This window comes from Xiphophorus couchianus, chromosome 8 (assembly GCF_001444195.1).
Source record: "Xiphophorus couchianus chromosome 8, X_couchianus-1.0, whole genome shotgun sequence".
Lineage (NCBI taxonomy): Eukaryota > Metazoa > Chordata > Actinopteri > Cyprinodontiformes > Poeciliidae > Xiphophorus > Xiphophorus couchianus.
In genome coordinates this window covers 22096538-22122738 of record NC_040235.1, presented here as the reverse complement: position 1 = coordinate 22122738, position 26201 = coordinate 22096538, and the positions used below count along the sequence as shown (strand labels likewise).

Sequence of the window (26201 nt, the reverse complement as noted above, 5' to 3'; positions counted from 1 at the left end):
GTGCCGAGGATGGTGGTTTTCCGGCTACGCAGTCGTTGCGCAAGTGACAGTGATGTGAAGAAATTGTCCGTGGTTACAGTTCTGCCCTTGTCCATGAACGGTTCCATCAGCCTCATCACTACAGTCTCGGACAGTCTCTCCCCGCTGGGACGACTGGGGTCCTTGCCAAGATATGGGAAGACATTGCAGATGTACTTTGATTTCAAGTCGCAAGCCACCCAAAACTTGATGCCAAACTTGTCCGGTTTTGTTGCTATGTATTGAAGGAAACAGCAGCGGGTTTTAGTGGGGAAAAGCTGTTCATCAACAATGATGTGTCGACCAGGGTTGTAGGATGAATTCTGCATAAGTAATTCCAAAGCCTCTTCAGCATTCATCAGCTTCTGTGTCCTCTTCGCCATCTTGATTCTTGCAAACTAAAAAGCTGAGTGAATGTCCAGATATTTATACTCCACAGCACAAAAGGCAGCATGCAAATTTGCATGTACAAAGTCTCCCAGATCTGGGAACCACCAGAAGTAGTTATTTTCAAAATTTCTATCCTGTTCCAAGGACAATCAGCGTGAAAGTTGATGTAGTGAGTTTGGCTCTCCTCCCCCCTGCTCATCTACAGGGATGCTAATTAGACCATTCAGAGTCGTCAGTTTGGCCACATTTGGATGCTAATAACCCAGTTTGGCCCTCTCTCGGTAGCTCTAAGAAGATACCCAATCTGGCCCCTCTTGGTAGAGATAGGAATTTCTCAAAATCCTGGTAATCCTAGTGTTAAACATCTGCCACGGGTGGCGACCCCTCCCTGAGCCTCCCAGCACCCCTCACCGTCTCTCCCGCATTTCTAAACAGGGCCTCTCTCCTGTTCGGTTGCGCAGGAGATAGTGAGTGAGCAAAGTATTGGTGGTTGAGGCTTTATTGGACAGCCCCCGCAGTGACACCCCCCGCCATGCTTCTCTCTCTCTCTGTCTCTCTCTCTTTCTCTCTGCTGCTAGTGCACGCGCAGGAACAGCTGTCATTGAGTAGCGCGCGGCGTATAGCGAGCCTATCCACTTTGAAGATTATTACGCAGGAGCGTCTAACCATCCGGCGTGATTCAGACACGATGAGGCACTGAAAGAAAAAAAAAAATCTGAGAGCGGTGATACGTTTCCCACTGCTAAGAGCTGGTGACAGGCGAATATATCAGAGACAGGAAGAAAAAAAAACACCCCGTCTGTCTGCCGCTGTTTTCTCTGTATGCGCGTGTTGAGGAAAAAAACCACCTCCGTAGCAGTTGTGGATTATTCAGAGGACACCGCGCTGAAACCATGAGCTGGGGGACGGAGCTATGGGTGAGTCTCAGCCACACATGTACTCTTTAGTTATTCAGCTGGGGAGGCTGTAACGGTTCGGAGATAAAAATAAGCATGCCCCCATTTTTTTCCCTCTTATCTTTTACCGCTATTGCAACGCGTTTATTAGCATGCGCCGCTCTGCGCACGTCCACAGCCTCGGGGACATTAAGGCTAATTTGTCGCGATGTTCACCAGGGCTAATGTGTTTTCTCCCTCCATGTGTCACAGTGACGGCAGGAAGGTACGGGCAGGAATCAAACCCTCAAAAAGCCCGCAGCTAAAGCTAGCTCACCATCCATTTTAGTTCACATTTGTGCGTTTCAAATCACGCTTTGCACACACCCCCTCACAGTTTCAATGTAACAGATCAGGGTAAGGACGCGAGGCGGTTGTTGCAGGCTGTCTCCTCGCACTGCTTGTGTGTTGTTACAGTGTGATGGACATGTACCAAAGCAGGTAAATATTGTGCACATGTACCGTGCTTTTCACAGGAACTATGTTCGCTGTAACTAGAGGAAGTACACATGGTTCTTCCTTTCATCAGTACTCAATGTCGCAGGCTGCTTCGGAGTTACCGCACGCAATACTGCTAAATTTTAGCCTTTTTTAACAAAACAGTGTTTACATTTTTTTGTCACCTCACAACCACCCACTTCCATGTATTTTAGGGGTTTTACATGTGATACACAAATCACATTACTGCAAAGCAAAAGAAAATATTTCATTTCTTTTACAAATACAGATCTGAATGTGCCGTGTATTTGTATTCAGCCCTCTTGAGTTGATGGAAGCAACTTTCTCTGCTTTCCAAATGTAAATATGTAAATGTTTGCCTTAACTTTATAGGTCAAGCTCAGTCAGGTTGACTGGAGAACCTACGTGAACAGCAGTTTTCTATTTTTGCCACAGATTCTTAGGTAGGTGTAGGTCTAGACTTTGATTAGGCCCATTGCAACAAATACACATGCTTTGCATTCTAAACCTGCTGTGATGCTGCCCTGGGTGCCACCAGGCCAGTACTTACCCTCCATCCATATTCCTGTCCCTCAAAGTCAAGAAAAAATAAAATAAAAATTTCCGCAGCACGATGTTGCACCTATTTGGCTCTTTTGCAGAATAAGTGTATTGATACAGCTGTATAACTTACATAGATTTGAACTTTGCTTACTGATTCCGGTTAAGCATGATTTTATTTAGGTGTGTTAGAGTAAAAGGCGTTGCGGGGGTCATGTACAAATTCAACTAAGTTGTGATTGGTCATGTAAAATCCTGATGAAATATATTGAAGTTTGGGGTGTGAATGTGGAAACGTTGAAGAGACGCAAATACTTTGGCAAATTCGTTTGTTTAACATCAATCAAGAAAGATATCTAAAACCTTTTATTTTAGTCTCAGCTTTTTAGCACCTTATCTGAAGCTCAGATTTAGGCCATATTTTGGCCTAAATTACCAAAATCCACCTCTGGTGTCTACAAACTCAAGGCTGACCTTGCGTGGCATCTAATATTCCTCGTGTTCATGTTGGCTCAACATTTTTCCAAACCTTTGTGCGGTGCACAGCAGCAGGAGGAGACAAAGCAGCAGCCTCAGTGACCTCACTGCAATGCATTCCTCTGCTGTGATGTCACGTTTCGTCCCTCTCAAATCGACTTTCAAGGAGGCAGGTAGGCCTTTATCAGGCCTGCCTCTCTGTCGCTGTTACAGTATTTTGCCGTATTTAGATGTAAGGGGTGGGAAGAGACAAACAGAAAATGATGAAAACAGCCCTGTGTCCAACCGTTTTTATGAGGTGATAACAAGCAGCTCTGGGGAGTGGAATTCCTTTTGTCTGGGATTTCTTTAAATATATTACGGCTCATGTAATTTTATTGGCCGAGTCTGCAGTTTGGCACGATTCTTTACTCATTTTTGAATAAATGACGGTGAGATTTTATGTGAAATGTTTTCTTTTAAGAGATAGACCTTCATAAGACTTGGTTTGATATGTGTCTTCTTGAAACACCTGACCTAAAAGCCTGAAGCACCTCTGAACTTTATGTTGTGACTTAAGCTCAATATTTGGCAGTAATGTTCATTTTATCAACAATGGTAGAGTGGAAAGGGTAAAATCTCCTAAAAAAATAAATAGAAAGGTTGCTTTTGCCTTTTTCCAAATGTGTACTTGGGTTAAATTGAATCCTCTGTCAATATCTGATGATGCCCAAATGTGGTTGAGTAGCTGTTAGAGTTGCTATCTGGGCTAATTAAGAAAACTGTCCTTCGTTGGCTTGTTTTTGGCAGTGTTGTAAAAAAATTGTTTAAAAAAGGACAACTTTATAAACGTTTTTCTAAATGGTAAATCTCTATTGTGGTGATAATTAGCTTGTCTGTAAATCCATTTGTTCAGTTAGAATAAAATGAGTAAAAACAAAGAATAAAATGGCCTCTCATCTAGATATAAATGGAGTTTCTGTGTCCTTGTTGTATCTGGCAGATGAATTCCTCAAAAGGGGAAATGACTTTGGGTCCCTTTAACCAATTACTACTTCCATTTCAAACCTATAAACAAGCCATGTCTTACCCATGTCTTAGTTAAGGTTTTTAATGTAATCTGAAGACAAATATTATTAAAAATGCTCAAATCTAGATTATAATTTAACCATGTATATTCTAAAGATTTTATATTTCACCCTAGTTAGATTTTGTTCAGTTTCTGAGCACCGTTTCAGCCAGATGGCCAGTATGACAGATTATAAGGCTTCAAACCAAAATAACTTTGAGCAACTTGCTGATGGATTAAATTTATTGGAGTCATATAATAAAAATTCCTCATTATTGATGATTAGCATTACTACTACATTAAGGGATTTCTGATACAGGTTCAGTGAAGAAGGGGCCAGACTCTAGAAATGACTTACAAGGGCAATAGCCCAGGGCTGCACTTTTTGGGGTGGCCCAAGTACTTTTATTTTATTTTATTTATTATTATTTGTTGTTGTTGTTGTTTTGCGAACATTGTACTTTATATAAAACTGGTAGGTCCATATCAGGCGAGTTGTATTATTATTCTTTTGGAGTTTTTATGAGGAAGAATAATACTCAAGATATTGAAATTTATGAAGTTATAGTACATTTTTGGGGGGGAAAAACATGGAATTCTTGGATTAACTCACATTTACAATGTGAGAGTCACTAGTATTGCTTAGTCACACACAGAAAAGCCAGTATAGCCCAAAGGTGTTTCACAGGCTTACACACGTACAAGTTGACTCTGAGAAAATGTGGGTGAGTTTTTTTCTTGTTCTTCTTTTTTTTTTTTTTCTCAAAGCTTTGTTTCCACGGCACACTCAGTGGAGTCCAGACAGTTTTTCCTTTAATCTCAGTATGTTCAGTAAGGAAGCAGAGCGCTCGGCACATCTCTGCAGGTGGCTCGTGGCATTGGAAAGTGTGCACAGCTTGACATGTTGTGTCAGAGTAGCAAAACATGCAACCTTCCTGTCTCTGGCAGCAGCCATGCTGATATGCAAATCAGAACTAGTCTGTAGTACCGAAGGCTAAAATTAAGCCTAGTCATTATGCACAGGGGTGTAGCTAAGCACCTTGTCATGTAAACAGGTCACCTAGTAAGTGTCTGTATTTTATATGTAATACAAGACAAGAATATCACAATAAGATGACAAATTGCTTTGTTTTGGTCATTTAGCAACTCTAAATGTACAGTACACTTGCAGAAGGAATCACACCAGGTGAAGTTTCCCATATTTTGACATGCTCAAATCACAAACTTAGGATTATACAGACTAACAAAGCTCTGTAATTGGAAGGAGAAAGAAAAATGAGAACAGGTTTTCAAAATCTTTTCCAAAATAAAGCATCTGAAAGTGTGGCTTGTATTTATGTTCAGCCCAGTTGGTTAGCACCATTGGTTCTTTGGGTGCATATTTCTACTAGCTTTGCACAATTAAAGACTAAATTTTGCAAAGTTTTGTCAAAATAACTGAGTTAGAGTGGATAGAAAATCCTTATAAACAAATTGGGGTAAGGTATGGACTTTGACTATTCCATTCTAACAAGTAGAACTGTGTCCCCTGCTTGGCTTTTGGGAATCCTTAAACTGGATTTTTTTAAGGGAACTAAATTCGAATCCATGGCGGACTCTCCAGCTTTTTATCTGTTTTGTCGTTCCTTTTAGTCTCTTAGATAAAATAGATATTTTTAGTACGAGCTTGGTAATGTGATAACAAGCTTATCACATTAGAACAGCTTGGCTAAAAGTAAAAAGTTGCTCATTTAGCTAGCTGCAGCTCTTCGCATGAACTAATTCTTGGATTTATTAAAACACCGATCAAGCGCTCTGTCTTCATCACATGCATGACACATTTCGATGCACTCATCCTGTTGTTCCTGTGCTGCGAACAGGAAAGCAAGCGATAGGAAGTGAAGTTAAACTAGAGCAGGGTTGCTTAACCTCTCACCATCAAGACTGCGGTGAGGCTGCGCGCGCGTCGGACTGTGATATGCCGTCCGCTTGCCGTTTTATTAAAAACTTTCACATCTAAGTGAAATGTTACTCACATTAAGGCTGAAGAAGACGAAATCTTAGCGGAAATGGTTTAAAAACTTTGTGACAATTGCATCAGCACTTATGATGCTGATGTAATTGAGGGAATGGAAGCAGAGCTGATTGTGACAGTTGCCGTTTGTTTTCAGCTTTTGCGACTCGCCTCAGGTAAAACAGCTGTCACTCAGCTCCAAAACGTTGAATGCCTTCAGTGCAACATCACAGCAGTGATTATAGTATTCACCAGCTTTATAAACACAGCCTGGGAGTGTTTGTTGTCGTCACCATCCTGTCCTTGAAAAATTACCAACTAGATAGCTCAGGAATTGTTGTAACCTTACTGCAGCTTTTGGCTAGAAGGATGAAATTTAGACAGAATTCAGCTCACTAACTGAGCTGTGCTGACACTCCTAGTTGAAATGCACAGGCAGTTGGCAGTGTTTTAAAATGTTTTGTGCAAGCAGAGAGAATTGAGAAATTGACATGAATCACATGCATGCAACTTTTCCTCAATAGGGATAATGTACAAATCCAACCAAAGAAGGAAGTAAAATCTGGTAGCGCATGTGACCTGTTTGGAGTGAAACCATAGTGAAAACAAGAAAACATGAAATAATGCAAGAACATTCTGCAGCTACATTAATTCAGTGACCCTTCAACGCCGTGCTAGATCTGCTTTATAAAAAGACAAGAGACTTCTCAGATCTAAAACTGGAACTGTGTCAAAGGGGCTTCGCAACCAAAGTGTAAAGCGGAAAACCGTCCAGCTGTCACACCTCTGCACCTTTAACTTCTCACTTCCCACATGTGATTCATTTGGGAAGTAGATGTACGTTACCTTTCATACCGATGCATGCAGTTGTCTTCCAACTGCGTGGAATGAAGGCGGATTTCTCGGCAGATCACAACGTATTGATGCGGCAGCATGGACAAGGTTGAAACTCTGATCAAAGAGCAGCAGCTTAAGGTGAGTCGAACGCTGCAGGGTTGCTCGGTTACGCTGTTTAGGAATTTGCAGCTTGCTTGTCGTTCTCGATTAAATTTTGTGCCAAGGATTGTCTGGAAAGACAAGGGACATTCAATACACTTCGCCAAAGGGGTCTAGACTTGTTTTGGTTGTGCATTCCCAGCTCTGAGATGTCTCAGCTGATTTCCTTGAAGTGTTATTTAGACTTTGAAGCAGCCTGTTGTTAGGCTGAGATTTCCTCAGTCTCTTCTTCTCCCTATATATCATCATGAGTCACCCTGAACTCCCCGCTTTGGGTTCAGTTGCATCCCCCCTGCTGCTCGCTCGACATCGCAGGACTTGAAATATGAGCTACCTTGTTTCCATCAAAGCCTGAGAGCTGGGCCAGCCTACAGCGGGGCTCCTCGTTAAATCTTACACTCATCACCACACACCTGCAGGCTCAGTGATACTACCTCAGGCCCCTTCGAAACAACGTGACGGTGAAATGATGATGAACGCGTCCGCATTTGATCTGAGTTCAGTCTTGAGAGTGGAGGGTAGAATGAAGAAGGATTTAATTAGAAAAATGAGATATGCAGATAAACAGGTGGCAATAATAGATTTAAACCAAGCTTTTATTAAAGCTTGGTTTAATATTGATTTTGTACATTGATTTTGGACTTTGTCTTTTAAGTTGTTCATTTAAAGTCTTTTAGCTACTGTTTTATCAACTTGTAAGCTATGTGTGTGGAATCAGAATAGACTGATGAGATTCTTACTTTATAATAACCTTGAGTAAATACACCACCGATTCACTGTATTTCATAAAAATGTGTCATAATTAATCACTCAACTCCTATTGTCGTTTTTTGTTGTGCTCAAATATATTTTTGCTAGATTTGAGCAAAAATAAAGACATAGCACTTATTAAATTTAGCTGTAGCTTTCAGTTGAGTGTTGCACAGATTATTGTACCTTTTTGCTGTTCTGCTTTTTGTAAAGCAGCGCCAGCAAAACTAGAAAAAACTACATTTCCTGCCAAACAACAGTGTGAATGCTGGAAGATAAAACATTGATTTAAATTTTGATGAAACACCTGACATGAAGCAGATATCCTAACAATGGCCTAATGTAAAAATGGGCACAAAAATTAAAAATAATTAGACTTTTACTAAAAGACTTTAAATCTAAACAGAAGTAGTGCTTCAAAGTGTCATGTGTAGGTTCAAAGGGCAAAGTTAATGCCATTGCTTTTGATACATTCAAGCTTATTAGGCATTCATATGACAATATTTACTATTATCTAAAAGCTGAACTCTTAGAGGACATATTTTCCTGTGTTTTCAGTATAAATTGTTAATTGTTAATTTATTGTTTTAGGTGTTGCACCCAACCACACTGATTCTACTAAAGGAGACGACAGACTAACTTGGGCCTCACACCACACAGATTCTCAATGATTGACAGCAACCATACCTTGACCTCTCTATTTTCACCAGCAAGCAGGTGGCATCAACTCCCTATTGTGTGCACATGTATAAAAGCAATAGAAAATTTTCAGGGACAAATAAATGAGTTGTGTTTTTATATTATACTTGTTTGTCTACACTTTCAAGTGCTGCCCTGAACTAATGCCCATGACACCCATAATTACAAGTACATCTGGATTGTCTCTTTCATTTTTTATCGAACAATGAATTATAAAACAAGTAAAATGATTTAAAACGTATATAAAAGTTGTAAAAAGCAGATGGTATAGCAAACACCTGGTGAATGAGCTAAATGGTATAATAGGGGAGGCTTATTCATACAAAAACGATTAATCAGGTGCTCCTCTTGGATTACATAAGGATATCTTATGTAAGTGGAGCTGTTGTCTCCCCTCAAAACTGAACGATAGCCGTTGCTGGAACCGATTGGTCATCTTGTCTTTAGAACAGTGACTCAATCCCTTCCCAGCACCGTTTGTTGCAGCCTCTAATGTTTCATCACTGCCTTTTTTTCCTTCGTGTTGTTTGCACAGTCAGTCTCTAAGCACTGCTGTCATACTGTAAATCAGCCATTGTCCTGAAGCCACTGATTGAGCCTTGCAGTCGTCCGTGTTCTGCTAAGTACTGCTATATTGTTCTACATACTGTCGATGTGATTTGGTCTTTAGGTGGCGACTGTGTCAAGTTTCCTCAACAGTGGCAGCAGAGAGCATTGTTAGCTATTTATAGCAAGTCAAGGTGGATGATTGTGAACAAACAACTTTCTCAGGTTGTTGACCTTTAGTCTAAAATTACCCACTGTTTTATGCTATCCTTCAGTGTAGTTTGAAACCATAGCTTATAAGTATAACAGACTCAAGATCACTTATTTCTTTTTTCTACTGCTTCGTTACCGTCCCGGAAAGATGGAGGAAAATACAGCAGCAATGATGTCTGTTGAATCCATCTTAATACATTTTAAACTCCTACTTTTGTGTGGGCAAACACGACAGCAAAGAGTTGTGGTCTCAGTTCTCCATCTGTGCACATTCGCGGTCTGAGGCCACACATTGGTGAGTTTGATGCTTCTGTAGCCAAATCGGAGTCACTGTGCTTCCTTAAAATCCCTCTGTTTCCAGGAGGTGCCACATGTGGTCAGTTCATGTGCAAACACTTTTACCACAATTTTTTTTTTTGGCTTAATTCGAAATGACCCTAAGCCGTGTTGAAAACTGAAGGATGTCACTGTGGTCTCTCGCTTCCTCAAAACAGTGGAACTGCTGAAAATGATTCCAGCACTCACTCTTGACCCCTCTTGAATCTCTTCATATTGTCTTCTCTGCTTTTCTTTCCTCTCATCTGGCTGAGTCATTCTCTTAATGGACACCACTTTGGGAATTTTCCTCATTTCTTTTAAAACTCTACTTACATTGTTAAGTAGAGTTCAGATTTTGTCCAGTTTCTTTTTGTGCATGTGAATCATGAGAGATGACTACCTCTTATTCTTCTTTTAACCGAATTGTACAAAACTGGTACATTGGGTGCATGAAATGTAAGTTATGCTAAGCAACAGACATAATTAGATTAGGATCTGATTCCACTGTTGTAATCACTTATTGTTTCATTCATAATCAAATTCTGTTTCTGAATCAGTGTTTTCCCCTCGGTACACCGCCTAGCATGAGATGTGCCATGTACAACATCAAGTAAAACATACTGCGAGGAAGAAAAAACATCCTTCTTGTGTCAGGCAGTCTCATATTAAGTGCCATTTCTTCTCATATCCTGAAACGAGGCATGCATGGGTGGAGTGAAAAGGCTGCCACGTAATTTAGAGAAAGCCTGGGAAACTCCAGCAGAGATTTTGCTAATTTAGTTGCAGGGAACCATGTATTATACATTTCTCAAGTTAATAACCCCATCTCGAATTGAAAGATAGATTTTGTTTACATTATTGAAAAACTGAGGAAAAAATGGTGATGTATGGTTCCTTGTCATATTTCTAAAGCTACCATGCATCAGTTAAATTTTTTTTTAATGAAAATTTATTTTTGGATCTGGTAATAGATTCAAAAATACCACACATTTAATGTTTTATGACAAACTTTAAAGCAACCACTCTTTTCTTTATATGAACTGTTGCTTTACAGCAGTATAATTTGTACTATCCTAAAGCTATTCTTTTCTACATCCTTGTTGCAGGAGACTATATCCATTCAGATCTACAACTTTAAATAATGACAGGCCACTACCAGGTAACTGAGTGACCAGCATATTTAACTGGGTGCTGAGCAGCTTATGCATGCTAGTTACTAGCCTCTCCAATGATAACTCAATTATGTAGTCCCCTACTTATTTCCAACATCCACTGCTCAGTTATCTGTGCAGGCCTGTCATTATTCAGATCAGTAGTTGGCTTCGGAGTGGATATAGCCTCCTACGACAAGTACATAGCCACTGCTGATGTACAACAGTTTAAATTTTGGCACTCTACAGTGCCGTAGTATCTTGCTTCATATAGTGACGTATCAAAAAATGAATTCTATATGGGTCCACGTGAAGAAATTAAGCACTGATGTGTGTATTGGGGTAAAAGATACACAATTTACAGTGTGCTACAATGCAAGTTAATTTTTGGCATGGTGTTATACTTATCAATTACTTCATCTTGTTTAGCTGAAAGTTCAATTCTCTACATAGATGTAGTGAGCGCCCCCAGTCAGAGTAAATTACTCAAGACAAGGCCAACTCCCATGATATGCCAGTCACTCCAAGCTTTCAGCATGCCGACGTGAGGGAATCCTCACCAGTGCAGACAAACCATCTTCACAGTGTAACAAGATATTAAGTTCAAGGTTCTTTATTTGCCTTTAGTGCCTGAAATCTTCAGTCCAGTCACACTGGAACTTTTGTGCAAAGTTCTATGAGTCAAGAGTTAAAGGACCCCCCCCCCCACCCCCCCCAAAAAAAAAACAACAAACAAAAACAGACAGCGTGGAGCATATTAATAATTTAAAAGTTCTGTAACCTTCTGTAATGTTCCCCAAAAAATGAGTCAAATTATCTTTTATTTTTTAAGGTAATATTTAGAAATAGTGGAGTGTCCTAAATTTATCTTTAGCGGGTAAAGTAGCATGCATTAAAATGAATGTCTTGCCAAGATTTATGTATTTCTTTCAGAGTATCCCAGTTTTTCTCCCAAAATCATTCTTCAGACTTATTGATAAACAGCTATCCTCATTCATGTGGGGTAATAAACATCCTAGAATCAGCAGGCGCTTCCTTCAGAGACATAAGGATGAGGGGGGTATGGCTCTACCTAACCTGTTGTATTATTACTGGGCAGCAAACCTACAAAAAATAGTCTGTTTACTCCATCAACCAGATGTTGACTGGTGTCAATTAGAACTGAATGCATGTAAGCCATCATCATTCCCTGCATTAGTTACCTCAAAGCTTCCTCTCTCTCCGAGGCAGCATTCGTCATGCCCAGTTGTAATCTCAACTCTAAAAATATGGTCACAATTTAGACAACACTTCAATATGATAAACTTCTCTATCTACAGTCCCATATGTGATAACCATGTTTTCCCGCCATCCTTATTAGATCCTGTCTTTGCCCATTGGCGGAGAGCAGGCTTAAATAAATTTAGTGACCTATATATAGATGGAATTTTCGCTACCTTTGATGCTATTTCCTCTAAATTTAGCCTACAGCGTTCCTCCCTATTTCGATACCTCCAGATCCGTGACTGTGTTCGTAACAATAGTCCCTGCTTTCCTAATTTACCCCCAAAGGGAGGTATGGACATAATCTTGCAAACTCCAACACAAGATAGGGGCTTAATCTCCAAAATTTATAATAGCATCTCATCATTCAATACTGTGAAGCTCAATGAGATCAGAGCAGAATGGTCAGAGGAAATTGGAATACACATCTCTGATGAAACTTGGAACCAAGCACTACGTAGAGTAAATGGGTCAACATCATGCGCTTGACTTGGACTAATTCAGTTCAAGGTCCTTCATAGGATCCATTACAGTAGAGCCAGACTCTCAAGGATTTATTCTACAGTGAGTGAAACCTGTGCTCGGTGCCACATAGCTAAGGCAAACCTAACTCACATGTTCTGGACCTGTAACAAACTGTGTAACTTCTGGTCCACAATTTTTCAGATCCTTTCTGAAGCTTTCGAAATAAGTATCCAACCCAGTGCTGAATTGGCAATATTTGGAACTCCAGGGGAGGGGATATCATTAACACATGATTTTAAAAATGTACTAGCTTTTTCAACTCTCCTCGCCCGAAGAAGAATATTATTAGCGTGGAAATCAGAACACCCACCCAAGGCTTCTCTTTGGTTGAAAGATCTGTCCATGTTCCTTAAGTTAGAGAAGATCAAATTTTGTCTTAGAGGTTCGATCCAAAAATTTTATAAAACTTGGGCCCCTCTATTATCTTATTTTGAAAGACTGGATACCCTCCCTCGAGCCTGAAAATCACATAGGAGCCAGCTCTGCTGTAGTTGCCTGTCCCCCCAGCCCGGCGGCTCCTTGTGAATCTGGCTATCGATAGTGATTGTCAACCTGTGCAGTTTTAAATATCCATGTTCTATCTTGATCTGTGTACCTACGCTTGCGCGGACGCCTGTTTTACATGCTGTCCATGTTTCTGTACTCTGTCTTAGTCCCCTGGGTTTTTCATGATTGTGATTCCATAGCTGTATAATTATTTTTTTATTTTATTATTTTTTTTATTACTTTATTTTGCTGTTTCTTTTGTTTGCAGCCGGGTATGGATGGATGGGGAGGGGTAGGGGACAGAATAAACAGAAGGTAAAGGAAGAGACCACAGGATGGGGAGTGGGAAGGAGGGGAGAAGGGAAAAAAAAAAAAAAAAAAATGTCATGTTTACTTTGTCCCTGTGTTCAATGTACTGTTGTGGATAGCTGACTAAATAAAAAAAAAAAAAAAATATTTAGAAATAGTCTTCAGGCCTCTGAGTGGTGAGGTGTTAAGACAATATGTGTGTTTGATTGTAGTCCCTCGTTTTTTGTGAATGTTAGAAACTTTTAAAACAACAAAGCTGTTAAGACTGAAAGGAAAAATTTTAATATATTACTCAGAACTGGGTTGAGTAATTGTAAACTGTGAACTATGACTGCATTTTCTCGGACTGAGTTCTGACTCGAGTAAGTAAGTCAGTAAACAGCCCCTGCATGTAAGCAGCGTCTGACCTGACAGACAGAAAAAGCATTTGACTGATCTATTTATGAACTGAAACTGTGCACAAGCCCCGGAGTGAGGCCTTAGAGTAAAGTGCATAAGGAACATGTTTTATGAAGTCTCTCATTTACATCCACAGTGTTTGCCAGCTGACTTAATTATAATCTAGTATAACTAGTTTTTTTATGAGTTTTTTTTCCTCCAAGTTGCAAAATCTCTGCTGCAGTCACGGTTTGATTTAAAAACAACTCTTAATCATAAAGGATATATTTTGGCTCTGCAGAGAAACTTGCCATTCTAAGTTTTTTTTTAGTGCAGTTAGAAGTGAAACATGTCACAACAGCATGGCTGCTTTGACAAGAAGTTTCACCTAAGACCTACGAAGCAACGGTACTGCAAGTAGGAAGTTCAGCCTGCTGAATTATGTTTTAGCTCCTCCCTATGTGCCTCCAGCTTGTTTCATTTCATGTTCCGGGCTTTAACTACAGTATTACACAGTAAGAGCAGGATGCAGACAAATGACAGTAATGTTCATTTGTGTTTTATTTTGATTTTACGTGGTAAAGTAAGGCAAAATTGTGAAGGAAAAAAAAACACTTCTAAAATAAAACCCTGAATTGTTTGGTGTGCTGTATTCAGTCCCCTTTTTGTTATAATTTCTCCACATCTGAGTTTTAACATTTTGTCTACTAAACAAATACATCTTCTGTGCAAATCAAGGGGAATCCAAATGGCTAAATATAAGGATGACATTCAGAGGACTAACGTATGGCAGTTGAATTACAAGATCTGACCAAGTTTGCATTCAAGTTGCCCTTTTTGATATTGCAAACTCTGACATCGTGATGCCTCTTGCGGTTTGAAGTAGCATGTGGCGCTTCCGTTCACCTAAGCTAGATGTCTGCAAACTCTGGAAGTGTGGAAACTCGAAAGTGGCTCTTTGGACCTTCTGCAATGGCTCTTGTAAAACTTTGGCTAAAACGAACTACAGTGGATCCCCATCCAGTTGTGGTTCAGTATTTTTCTGTGGAATGTGACTAAATAATTTGTGTAAAATTCACAATATTTTCCTTGAGCATATTTAAAGTATTCTAATAAAAAAAAAATCAGCTTAGGAAGTTAATCAAAGTAGGAAAATTATATTTTTTGATGCTGATTTGCTGTACCCTCAAGAATAGAAATAAGGAAGTGAATGTATCGGTCCTTTAGTTAAAAAAAATGTAATTGTGGTTTTTAAAAAATCACGTGCATTTATTTAAAAGGAATCCGAGCCAAGAGACCCAGGGTAACACATCATACTTGTGATGAAACATGGTAGTGGCAGAATCATGCTGTTGGAATGGTTTTCTTCAACACAAAAAGGTAAACTAGTCTGAGTTGATGGAAAGAGCCTACAAAAGACTTGTGATAGGGGCAAAGGTTAAATGTCAAACAGGATATCAGCACTAAATATACAGTCTACAGATAACAGCATATCAGTGTGTTAGAGTGGCCCAGTCAAAGTATAGATCAAAAAGGTAAAATCTAGACCAAGATCCAAATGAGAATTTGGAAAATGGATGTCCACGAATGCCAACACATACCCCAAAAGACTAGCAGCTCTAAGCACAGCAAAGAAGTGGTTCTGCAAATTTGTTCTCTAGGGAAGTCTATATACATTTCAAGTAGTTTGTGGTTGTAGGTGTTGTTGCAGTTCATTGATATTGGGTTAATGTTAAAGTTCAAAGCTTGCTTCATTCCTAGGAATATATTTTATAAGAATTAAAGAGCCTTAGCCGTACCAAATGGAACAAAAACAGGTCAGGGGGAACAATGGCTAATGTGTGTTCAGGCTGGCCTAGTAGGCTTAATCCACAGAGCAGCCTAATGGGTGTTAAAGGTACAAGGGAGGTTCAGTAATCAGATTAATAACAGGGTCATTTAATTAAGTTCCCTACTGGTTCTTTCTCTCACTGTTTTTTTACCTCGGCATGGTGAGCTTCTGTTCAGCCTTGTGAGATAAAAATATTCCTATTTTATTACCTTACTTTGACTAACTTTAACACTACACTACAGTTTTATGGAAATCGAACCAATCAAGATTTTTAGATTCAACCAAAACCTGCTTTTCGCTTGAGATGGATTAACTTTGTCCAGGACGTCCCATTTCTGCGCTGTCCTTACAAGAAAACCTCGCGCCATGTTGCGAAGAAGAAGCCAGTTTTTTGTGCTCATTGACAACGCTCTTTCTGTGAAAGCGGAAAAAGAAGAGGAGCAAAAGGAAGAGGAGCCCACAGCGAGCCCTTTTGAGGAGTATCTGCAGACGCTCCTCCACTTGAAGACGACCAGTGCTGTAAGTGAGCGGAAGAGTGAGGAAGTTCTCATTTCAGACATATAGACTGCGCTCAAAGCTACTGTGGGTTTTCCAACTGGATCAATCTGACGTCTAGAGTTTTAATTCTGGAGCACTTCAGGTCATTTTAAGTAAACATAGTTACTAATCACAGGAAGGCGCCGACTTGGACGTCATGTCTCTCTGTGTTGTCAACACGGATAGGTAGGAAGTTTGAAAGACATACAGGAAGTGTTACATGTACCAGTGGGAGCTTCTCTTATCATTTCTGAGAAACCGAGGTGTTGCTTCTATAAATACCTTGATAGCGTTGAAACAGAAGGTGTCCTCTCTGGACCAACCAGCTGCTCAGTCATGTGTGATCATTTGCCTCCAAATGTGTGTGTCATCTTGTCCTATTTTTCATTCAACTTTACAAAAGGAAGTGCATTGCAGTCTAAAAAATACATTTTTGCTGTATAGTTGTTTGTTTTTTTGTCATAAGTTTAGGAACACATTTGGAGTTTTATTTGGACTCAAAGATTCAGAATATCACATAGATTTTATATACATGTATTATATATATATTTACATATTTATTTATATTATATATATTTTAATATATTTATATTAAAAGTCAATGACACAAAACACATACATAGAAGAAATCTTTAAGAGGGAAAAACTTTTTCTGTCTGTCAGTGATTGAAGATAAATAATAAGAACAACAATTTGTATGCATTAAAAGCCTCTAATTAGCAATATTAAAGTCATCCATACCCTTAATTATTAGAATTTTACAAATAAATTCATAAATATGATGAGAAAATGTTACCCAAGACTGTTTTGTTTGTGCCTGATCATATTTCTTTGCATTTCCGTATTAAAAAGCCCTCATTTCTGCTGAGGTCACAGGCAGCTCATGACCACTCTGATAACCAGAACTAAAATATCAGATGACATCTGCTGTGGACACTCATATGATCATCATCTGTTTTTATTTGTGCGAGTTTGCATGTTTTCCTGTGAATCCTCTCTGATACTGTAGCTGTACAGGGCCGCGATCTTTTGTCCAAGAAAGACCCCGCTTTCTCGGACAAAGCACAATGTGTGTTCGAGAGGGGGCTTGGCATCTCCGTTAAATATTTGTTCTTGCTGCAGGACGCCCACCATCATGAAGCCCTGTGACTGCCTGCAGCAGTCGGCTCATGTATGGCGAGCGGTTCTGGTCGAACAGATACAGCCTCGCTTTGAGTCTGTGAAGTGTGCGGTCGGGTCCACTCTGTTCGTTCCTCTGTGTTCTTTGAGGTTATGAATAATTAGTGAAAGGACAAGTCCAGATTTTCCAACATTTTGTGTACATTTTTATTTTTTTCCCACCGAGGCCAGGAGGGCTTTTGCTGGAACAATTCAGTTGTTTGTTGGTTATTTTAATTGGTTGGACTCTAACAGCCCACTGAACAGATCTGGATGGATGCTGTTTCTTTCTGTTCATACTCATTATTTCTGCAGGTGTGGGTTTATCAGCTAATGAGACTACCTGACAAATAAAGAATTAAACCTTTCGTATTTCTTTTGTTTCTACATCAAGCTCTTCTTGTATTTAAGTAAGTTACACTACAGGGCCTTCCAAAACTCCTCTACCACATTACAATTTCAAACTTGTATTGGTATTTTTTGTGATAGACTTAATTTGTGGTGGTGTCTGCGCATCCTTAAAAAAATCTTAAGTTAAGGACCTAATTCATTTAAAAATGGAAGTTCGCCTTTAATTTTGTTAACCAAAGGTCTTAAATTTTGTCTTGTCAGAACTATTTAACATTGTCTATTCAGTGTATTTTCTTTCTTGCGGGTCTTTTCTGTCAGACAAATGTTTGAGTCGCACTCAGACGTTTTCATTGCGTTCTGCGTCTCGAGACAGTTGATGCTACCAGTAACTCACTGCTAACATATCTTATCTAGTCGACTAGCTTGATAACTTTTTTGCGTCCATCGTGGGTAAGTGCAAATTTATTCACCATTTGACTGGACAAAGTTTGCAGATTTCTGTGGAGATAAATGTCTTAAATTCCTTCCATAGTGGTCTTAAAAAGTATTAAATTTGAGTGGGTGAAGCCTGGAGAAACCTGTAACCTACACTTATATTCAGCCCTCCTGAAACAATAGTTTGTAGAAAACCAAACCCTCCAGGATATTTCCCTTGCAAAATAGCTCAAGCTTAGTGAGATTGGTAGAACTTTGTATTTAAACATAACCTGTCAAGCATTGCCACAGATTCTAGCTTAGATTTAGCTATTCTAACTCAAAGAAAATTCTCTGTTCTAAACCATGACATTTTAATTATGGCTGTAAGCTAAGGTCCTGATGCAAGGTAAACCTTTGCCCCGTCTAAAATCTTTTGCAGCCTCTAATAATTTTCTGCTGCACAAAACTCCATCCACTTTCCCATCAACTCTTCCCTTCTCACTACTGACTCACTGAAAAGCCTCCCCACAGCTTTAGATTGCCGCCACCATGTTTCACTGTGAGGATGTGAGGGTTGACTGCTTTCCAATGACATCTGGATGCAATTTCTAGCTCTAGATTTAGAGTTATCAAAATAAAACAGGCTTAAGTAAATGTTCAGTATGGATTTTTTTAAATTATATATCCTTTTCTTCCACTTCACATCAAGACTCTACTCATTGCTGGTCTGTAGCAGAAAATCTTATTGAAATTTGTGGTTGTGATGTGACAAAATTGGAATAAAAAGTCATTGTCTTAAAACAGAACTTAGCTCCTCCGTTGCGAAAGGTTTTTGGGGTTCAGCATGACTAACCCAAACCCACCTACCAGTCTTTACTCCCCAGTCAATATGCTGAACAAATGAAAAAGAAAAAAAGGCTTCTTTTCTCATTGTTCTCCATCCAGCTGAACATCTGTCTTGTCAAGCCCTGCTGATCCCAGCATGTTGTCTTTCTCTTTTCGCCCACTGACAGGCAGGGAAAAGTACTGAGGTCTCCACCATTCTCCTTGACAATATTCATCTAAAATATCCTCCATGTCACCCTTCCAGGTTCAGATCTGTTTATTTGGACTTTTCTTTCCCTCTATAATTTGTGCAGCTCGGGGTCAGAAAATTGCAACAGTGCGTTTGCGACCAACTTGCTAAATAATGAAAAAAAATTAAATTTTGTTAGCCAACAAGCAGCTCTGTCTTTCCCCTCTTTTCTTGTCTTTTTATTAGCGTATTGATTTCAGCTGTGACTGCCAGAGTAGCACGGTGCCCTACGTGGAGATGGCTATAACCTGTTAAACGAAGATGTCCCCAGAAATGTTTGCTCAGGGAGTTTAAAATCAGTAAATTTATTTTACCATTATGTTGTAAATTCACTCTATTCCCTTTTATGATGTGGCGCAAGAGGGCCTTTACTGGCCCTCTTTTCTTTCCATTTCTTTATCAGCTTTGTTTTAGGATTTTAAAAAAGGAATATCTAATATTAGATTACATTTTTATGTGGATTTTTTAAAAATGCTCAATTTTCAGTGAGACCCAGGTCTTTTATGTAAATATTTACATTTGAGGGTTTTTGTTTGATGACTTTACTCTCTACTGCCATCTATGTTAGATAAGGGAATTACAACCACTGCAGGATTATTTTATACATTACACATCACTTTTTCCCTGTTAATAAATGAAGTAAGCACGAAGGCTTATCTTTATATCCACCCTTAGATGAAGCGCACATAACAAACCATACACTGAGCAGACTCACTTACACACACACACGCCTACACACACTCCCCATTGTTTGTTGCTTTATGAATTCTGTGTCTGTGCTGGACACTAATAAAGTGTTCCCTTATCCCCTTATGGCTGTGATTGAATAATTTGGACTGAACAGGTTGCTAAATAATGTGCATTAGTTTAGATTAACCACTAGTCTGATACGTTAACCTGCACCATAATCCCCAGCTCTCTACTTAGGAGGGATTTTGCAGGGTCAGACCGTTCCTATAAAACAAACATGCACTTGTTTTCATTTCTTACCACCAATGAGGAACCTATGTATTCAGGAACTGCTAAAATATCTTCTATTTTTGACCTTTTTTTCTAATTTCCTGCATGCTGCTAAGTATTTGTTAGTAGCAGAGTTCTATTTATTTTCAGTTCATGTTCAACTACAATAGTACGCAAAACACAGTGAGTTGGGGCTGTGGCCTGAAATAACAAGCTGAGTGTTTCTGGAAGGGATCGCTTACATTGTGTATTCCTTGATCTGGGAACAAGGTTAGGCGTCAGAGGCTGGCAGATGAAAAAAATGGAAGCATGTAAAGGTCAGGACAGGGATTTAGTAGGAGAGAAGGAAGAAAATTCACTAGATTCTGTGTGCAGGTTTGACCCTAACGCAGCCAACCATGACAGAGTTGGTAACAGTGTATAATTTGCATACATAGCCCAAGAGTGAGCTTTGAGTAAAAGAGAAGTTTGTTCATTTTGCATTTGTAGTCAAAATATTTTTAACCATACACATCATTGGGACACTAGTGCTTTACATTTTCAGCTGGGGGATGCAGGTTTAAAAATAATAAAACTGAAATGTTACCCTATTATTTAAAGTCATAGCTGACGATGTTTGAAGTGAGGTTCTGGTTTGTAAGTTTGTAAGCAGTTAATATCTGACCTTTAGGAACATTTTTGGATTGGCGAATTAAACCTAAAATATTATGACATTATATATATATTTTTAAAAGTAAAAAGTAGATCAAATTCCTAATAATTTTTGTCTTTAAATCTATCACTTAACACAGTCAAACCCATACGAAAACAAAAGGCTGCTCTAAAAATAATACATATTGTCAAATAATGGGTCTTTCATGACATAATTTTTCCTAAGCAGTGCAGCTGTGCTACGAAACATTGTTGAATAATTTCAGTCTGATCCAAATGATTAGTTCAGAGTAATTACCCAACAATAAAATAAGTCCATGTAAAAATCTATAAATCAGCCTTCACTCAAAAGTGCATATGTAGTTGTAATTTTCATACCACTTTGCTTCTATATCAGACCGTTACTCTAACTGGAACCATTTTACGTGTTGCACAAGTATTTGTTTCACTCAGGAAAATCACTGGTGACACACCACCTCCAAACTCAATTTCTTGTCTTATCAATCAGTGGATTCAATAAAAACAATTGTTCAACACAAACACGATGATAGCTTAAAGCAGTGGTCCCCAACCACCGGGCCAATTGGACCAATTAGTACCGGGCCGCGCAAGAAATAATTAACTACTTCCGGATCTTTTATTTTGAAAATCCTAAACCGGATTTTACCGGTTACGTCTTGCACGTCAAGACTTGCAGCAGAATGAGTAACAAAAGAACATCGGAGTACTGCGCGCGCACCCCCCTCCCCCACGAACGACAGCATCGGACTCGATACTTCCGACACCCCCCCCCCCCCCCCCCCCCCCCCCCCCCCCCCGTCCGCAAAGGGTTGACCGGTCGGCGCGACTAAAAAGGTTGGGGACCGCTGGCTTAAAGGCTCATAAAATTGCATTTGTACTAACTGCTGTTGTGTTTTGTCAATAACAAAACACAACAGCAGTTGCTGTTGTGTGGTTTTAACCCTTCTCTCACTAGCTGGTAACTTTAGCCTCCAGCTAATCTGGAGGCTCTATTAATTAAATGCATCAAAACTGAGAACTGTAAACCATTCACAGCTTAAAAAAAACACACCAACCCCTTTTTTTACTGTAATGACGCCAACACCGCAGATGTAGTCCCGCCAACAGGGTTTATTAGAAATAAGTACAAGCTGCTATTTCTGAGGCTGCAGCTCACGCCTCTAACAAACGGGCACACTCAACTGTTAGCTTCACTGCTAACTCCCCTCTGAACTCTCCCCACTTCCGGTCCTGGTACTCCAGCTCCACCGATCCCCCGCCCACATGACAGGCCTATCACATGTGAGAGGGAGCCAGCAGAGTCAGACAGGGAAAGCCCTTAACACTACATATAACAAAAAGGATCACATTGCAACTTATAGCAAATACAAATAACCATATGAACCCCAGCAGAACTAAAACACAGAATCGTTACATTATGTTTTCAGTTTACACAATACACATGTATTGTGGTATACCTGAGGATAATCCATTTTTTTTCTTGCGCTACATTAATTGAAATAAAACAATCAAATCTGGTGAAAATTAGAAAGAACAGGTTAGACAAAAATCACTACTTGCTAATTGAAGCGTGGTTGGTTATTTTATTAATTTTTTTGTTATAATTTTGTAAACATGTGACCTGGAAATGTATTATATTGACAAAAACAAAGCTTAAACAAACATATAATGAAGGAAAACTTCCTAATGCTCTTGTGCTGTCCTTTGCACTTTTTTCCCCTTTTTTTAAATAGATTTTTGTTATTAGATCTGCTCCATCTTGTCATGGAGAGGTGATACTTTGAATGGGTTTAAATACTTTACTGGCTGGAATGGCAGGAGTTTGATGTGATAAGGAGGAAGGCTGTAACAGTATACACCACAATCGTTTCTCATAATGTGTGTGTTTTCTTAACAGTTCCCTGCCTGAGAATCATAAATTATTAATCTGATATTTCTAGTGTAGGTTGGAAATTGCACCACTGATGGCTTTTCCATTTTACTCTGGCAAGAGCATCACCTCCCAGTGACTCATCATGACCTGATCAAGAAGCTTTGCACTGGGCGTGCTGTGGTGGTGTAGGGGATAGCGTGACCCACGTTTATAGGCCTTGAGTCCTCGACGTGGCCGTTGCTGGTTCGATTCCCCTGACCCGACGATATTTGCTGCATGTCTTTCCTCCTTTCCTGTCAGCCTACTTTCATATAAGGGGCACTAGAGCCCACAAAAAGACCCCCTCGAGGGGAGGAAAAAAAAAAGCTTTGCACTATTGTTTTTTTTTTTATTGGTTTGCTGTATAGTTTATTCAATTTTCACATTTTGGAGAAGTTTTCAAACTTAAAGAGGCTCCCAACCCCCAACCATATGTAATCTCCTCTTGAGTAATCCCGCCTCTTGTGTCATTCCTAGTCCTTTCAAGCTCCCTCCCTTTGTTTTGCAGCTCTCTCTCTCTCCCTCTCTGTCCTCTTCTCTCATCCCACTTATTCCACCTTACGCCTGATGGAGCATTAAGCCTGAATGCTGCTGGCAGCCAGGGACTCATATTCATTTGGTTGTTGAGTGAACCAGCCAGGCTTTGGATCTTTCCCTTCACTCACATTTTTTTCCCCTTTCACTCCTTCCAGAAAATCGGGAATTACTTGAACCAGCTCCTTTTTTACTGTGTGTGGAAGGTTGTGGGGTGGTGAGGGGGTCAGGAGACTTTGTTCCCAACCTCGGCACACTTCTGCTGATCTGCACTTGCTCCCACTTGGGATACCCAGACAAAGGTCCCACGGATGACCTCTCCAAACTAACTGTAGCTTTTCACCGCATTCACTCAGAGGGCGGTGAATTGAATGGGCATTTTCTAGAGTTTGGATGTTTCCATGCTGAGAGCCACCGGATAAGATGGTGCCCCTACAGAAAAGGGTAATCTGAGAAATGTGTGCAGAGGAGGAGGAGGAGGTTTTTATCGTGCATGATTTAGCTTCTCTGACGTGGGCTGCATGTTGTCTTTTATTTTGTTCTGAATTCTCGCTTTGTGGTTGAGATAAAGTAAATTAAGTTTTGATACTTCAATTGGAGCAAACTTCAAAGAAAGCATTTGGGGATTTAGGAGAAGCATAAACAGAAATTCCAAAGGAAGATTCTTCACCCAAAGCAGAGAAAGTCTTATTGTTTGGGTTTTATCCATTGATTTTCCTGACTGTTGATGAGGGATTTGTCATTGAAATTGGCTGACGATGCAGTCTGGAAAGTCCTCTCCCCCACTTCTCATTCTATTGTTTTCTTTGAGTCCTTCAATTGAGAGTCGTTCAGTTCCTGAGTGTTTTCATTCAGGGGTGTTGAAGTGATTTTATCACTCCTCATGTGATGAAATTTTACTGAAGTAAAGCAATGAAACTTTACCGTTCTGCACAAATCTAGGCGTTATTAAAAAAAACATTTGGCTTTCCTCTACAACAACCTGACATTGTTTCACAGAGCTGCAGACTGAAGCACACCTCTTCATCTTTTTCATCACCACAACCACTTCCCGCGTCACTTATGCTTTCAGTGCAGGATGCTTGAAGCATTGCTGTATCATTCTGCACGGTTTGCTTAAAAATCACATAGGGTTTTCTTTTTTTCTGGTGCTGACATCTAAGATTCTCCCCGTATTAGTCGGACGCAAAGAAGACAAAAGACATGGTGGAGGAGAGGATGGGAGACTGTTGGAGCCACACCAAGGTCGCATTTTATGTTTTTTTGTTGTAATATTGTAATATTGTAATAGGTAATATTGTCTGGATTTAGACGTGACGTATGTGTGCTGATTTGCCAGATGAATTATTCACTCTCTTTCCTCATTTGACAACTTTGCCAACGTGACCTTAGCCAAGTCAAGGCTCATACTTTCCCCCACAAGTCACGAGCGAGTCTTAAATAATGACTTCAGTCTGAGCAGCTGTGTTTGGTTATCAGTGCTATAGACTGCTGGGGTCTGGATTTACTATAAGGCTCTGGAACATCCCACACTTTTTAAATCATATTTGGATCTGAAGGAGAAGTCGCTAGTGAAACTGGTAGCGCTGATTAATTGCTTATGGAGAAAGATGAGTGTCGTGTTTCTGGTGAGACGCCTTTCACTGGGGAATGCATTGCGCAGATGTGAACGAAAAGGTCACCCCATGCATATGGGGGTTTTACCTCAAAATCCATTCTAAAAGTAATGCGAGTATTTACATATACTCAATATGACCATCTAAAGAAGGGGTAGATTTGCCCTTACATAACCTTTGAGATGATTAAAAGCAGTTTGAACAGCTCCGTAGGTCAAGACGGAAAGCTAGCTTTAGCTGTTTGCGGTTTCTATTATTATCAGCATATAACAGCTCTTCATCAGCTTTCTTTCTTTCTTCAGCTTTCTTTTTTGAGTAGTCGCTATTTATTTTAAGGGAAGAGGGGACGTTACACTGTGTGTGACGCATGTGATAGAGAGCATTCGCTGTAAAATAAGGTTATACTGTTTTAAATTAAAGGCAAAATGATGTTTAAAACCAGCATTACTAATTGTGGTCTCCATGTGCCTTCCCTTGAGAATGTCAATCCATAACTCTAAAATTGACATAAGGTTGTCAGTCTGTAAGAACAGCACACTGCTCACAACAAACAGCATTGTGAGTTCAATGACTTGGCTGAAAAAGATTGTGGTCACAGTAATACCGGTGCAGCTGAAAATGAACAACAGCTGATTTTGTGGTGCATATCTGTTCTTCACTCAATAAAATGTTCTATGCTAATCATGCAACATAATAATTTTCGCCTCCTGTTCTTTACAGGATCAGTTTGATAACTTGGAGAAGCACACGCAGTGGGGGATCGAGTTTGTGGAGAAGTACAACAAATTTGTGAAGGAGCGATCGGAGATCGAAATCAACTATGCAAAACAAATTAGGTGAGTGCTTTAGCTGACCCGTATTTGATGTTGCAGTCGGGGCAAAAAAAGTGGGTGTACTTCATATTATGCGGGGAATCTGAATGTCACATTTTGAAAACACACTTCTGATCCAGTTTTGTTATTTCTATCGTGCTCAAATTGTCAAAGTTTAAATAAGGCTGGATGGCATCAAGCAGGGTGTGTTTGTTTTTTCTTTTTCACCGCAGTTTTATCTTGCATTACTACATGACGTGATTACTTTAGAGGGAACAGTAGCATTTCCTTTCTATCATATTCATGTCAGACTTTGTCAACAGATTAAACTGATCCCTGAATCAGGTCTAATGAGATGCCTCTGAATTTGGGGCCAGTGATGTTGACCTGCAGCCGGCTTTCTCCTTTCCCCATTAATGAGAGGCAATGTGAGCGTCACAGGAAGTTTAAGTTTCATTCGAAAAAGTTATTGGACATTTTAGTGGCTGCCTTGCTTGGCAGATAAAATCATTCAGGCATAGAATAGATCTGATGAGTCAATCTTCTTTTTAATAAAAGCACTCATGTTGCTAAGTAAGCTAATTGGCTACTAAACAAGCTAATTGGCCTTAAAACATTAAAAGGTATTGTCTGTTTCCTCGATAGTTAACTAAATGAAAAAGAGTTCCAATATGCAAATATATAAATAAAATGCAAGTACTTGAATGAATTCGTGTCTGAAGTGCATCTCTATGACAAAGTAGCACATTTCCATGCAACCCCAATGTCTGGTTTCAGCCAGTGAAATAAGTCAAAAGTGGACGTCTGCTCGACTCCCCTCTCCATCCTTTTT

The 26201-nt window shown here is 39.6% G+C and overlaps 1 protein-coding gene across 30 annotated transcripts in view; it reads left to right on the top strand.

Annotated features, from left to right (window-relative positions):
* Positions 1-972: 972 nt before the first annotated feature.
* Positions 973-26201, top strand: part of fnbp1b (formin binding protein 1b) — a 67772-nt gene continuing 42543 nt past the window's right edge. For 7 of the 30 annotated variants that reach the window (XM_028024739.1, XM_028024754.1, XM_028024753.1 and 4 more), the window contains exons 1-2: positions 24026-24186; positions 25278-25393. In XM_028024739.1, coding sequence (XP_027880540.1) covers positions 24145-24186; positions 25278-25393 — 158 coding nt within the window. In that variant the 5' untranslated portion in view covers positions 24026-24144. Of the gene's footprint in view, positions 1326-6689; positions 6836-22981; positions 23386-24023; positions 24187-25277; positions 25394-26201 lie in introns of those variants that run through there. The other 23 variants (XM_028024738.1, XM_028024745.1, XM_028024744.1 and 20 more) reach the window with 11 other exon arrangements.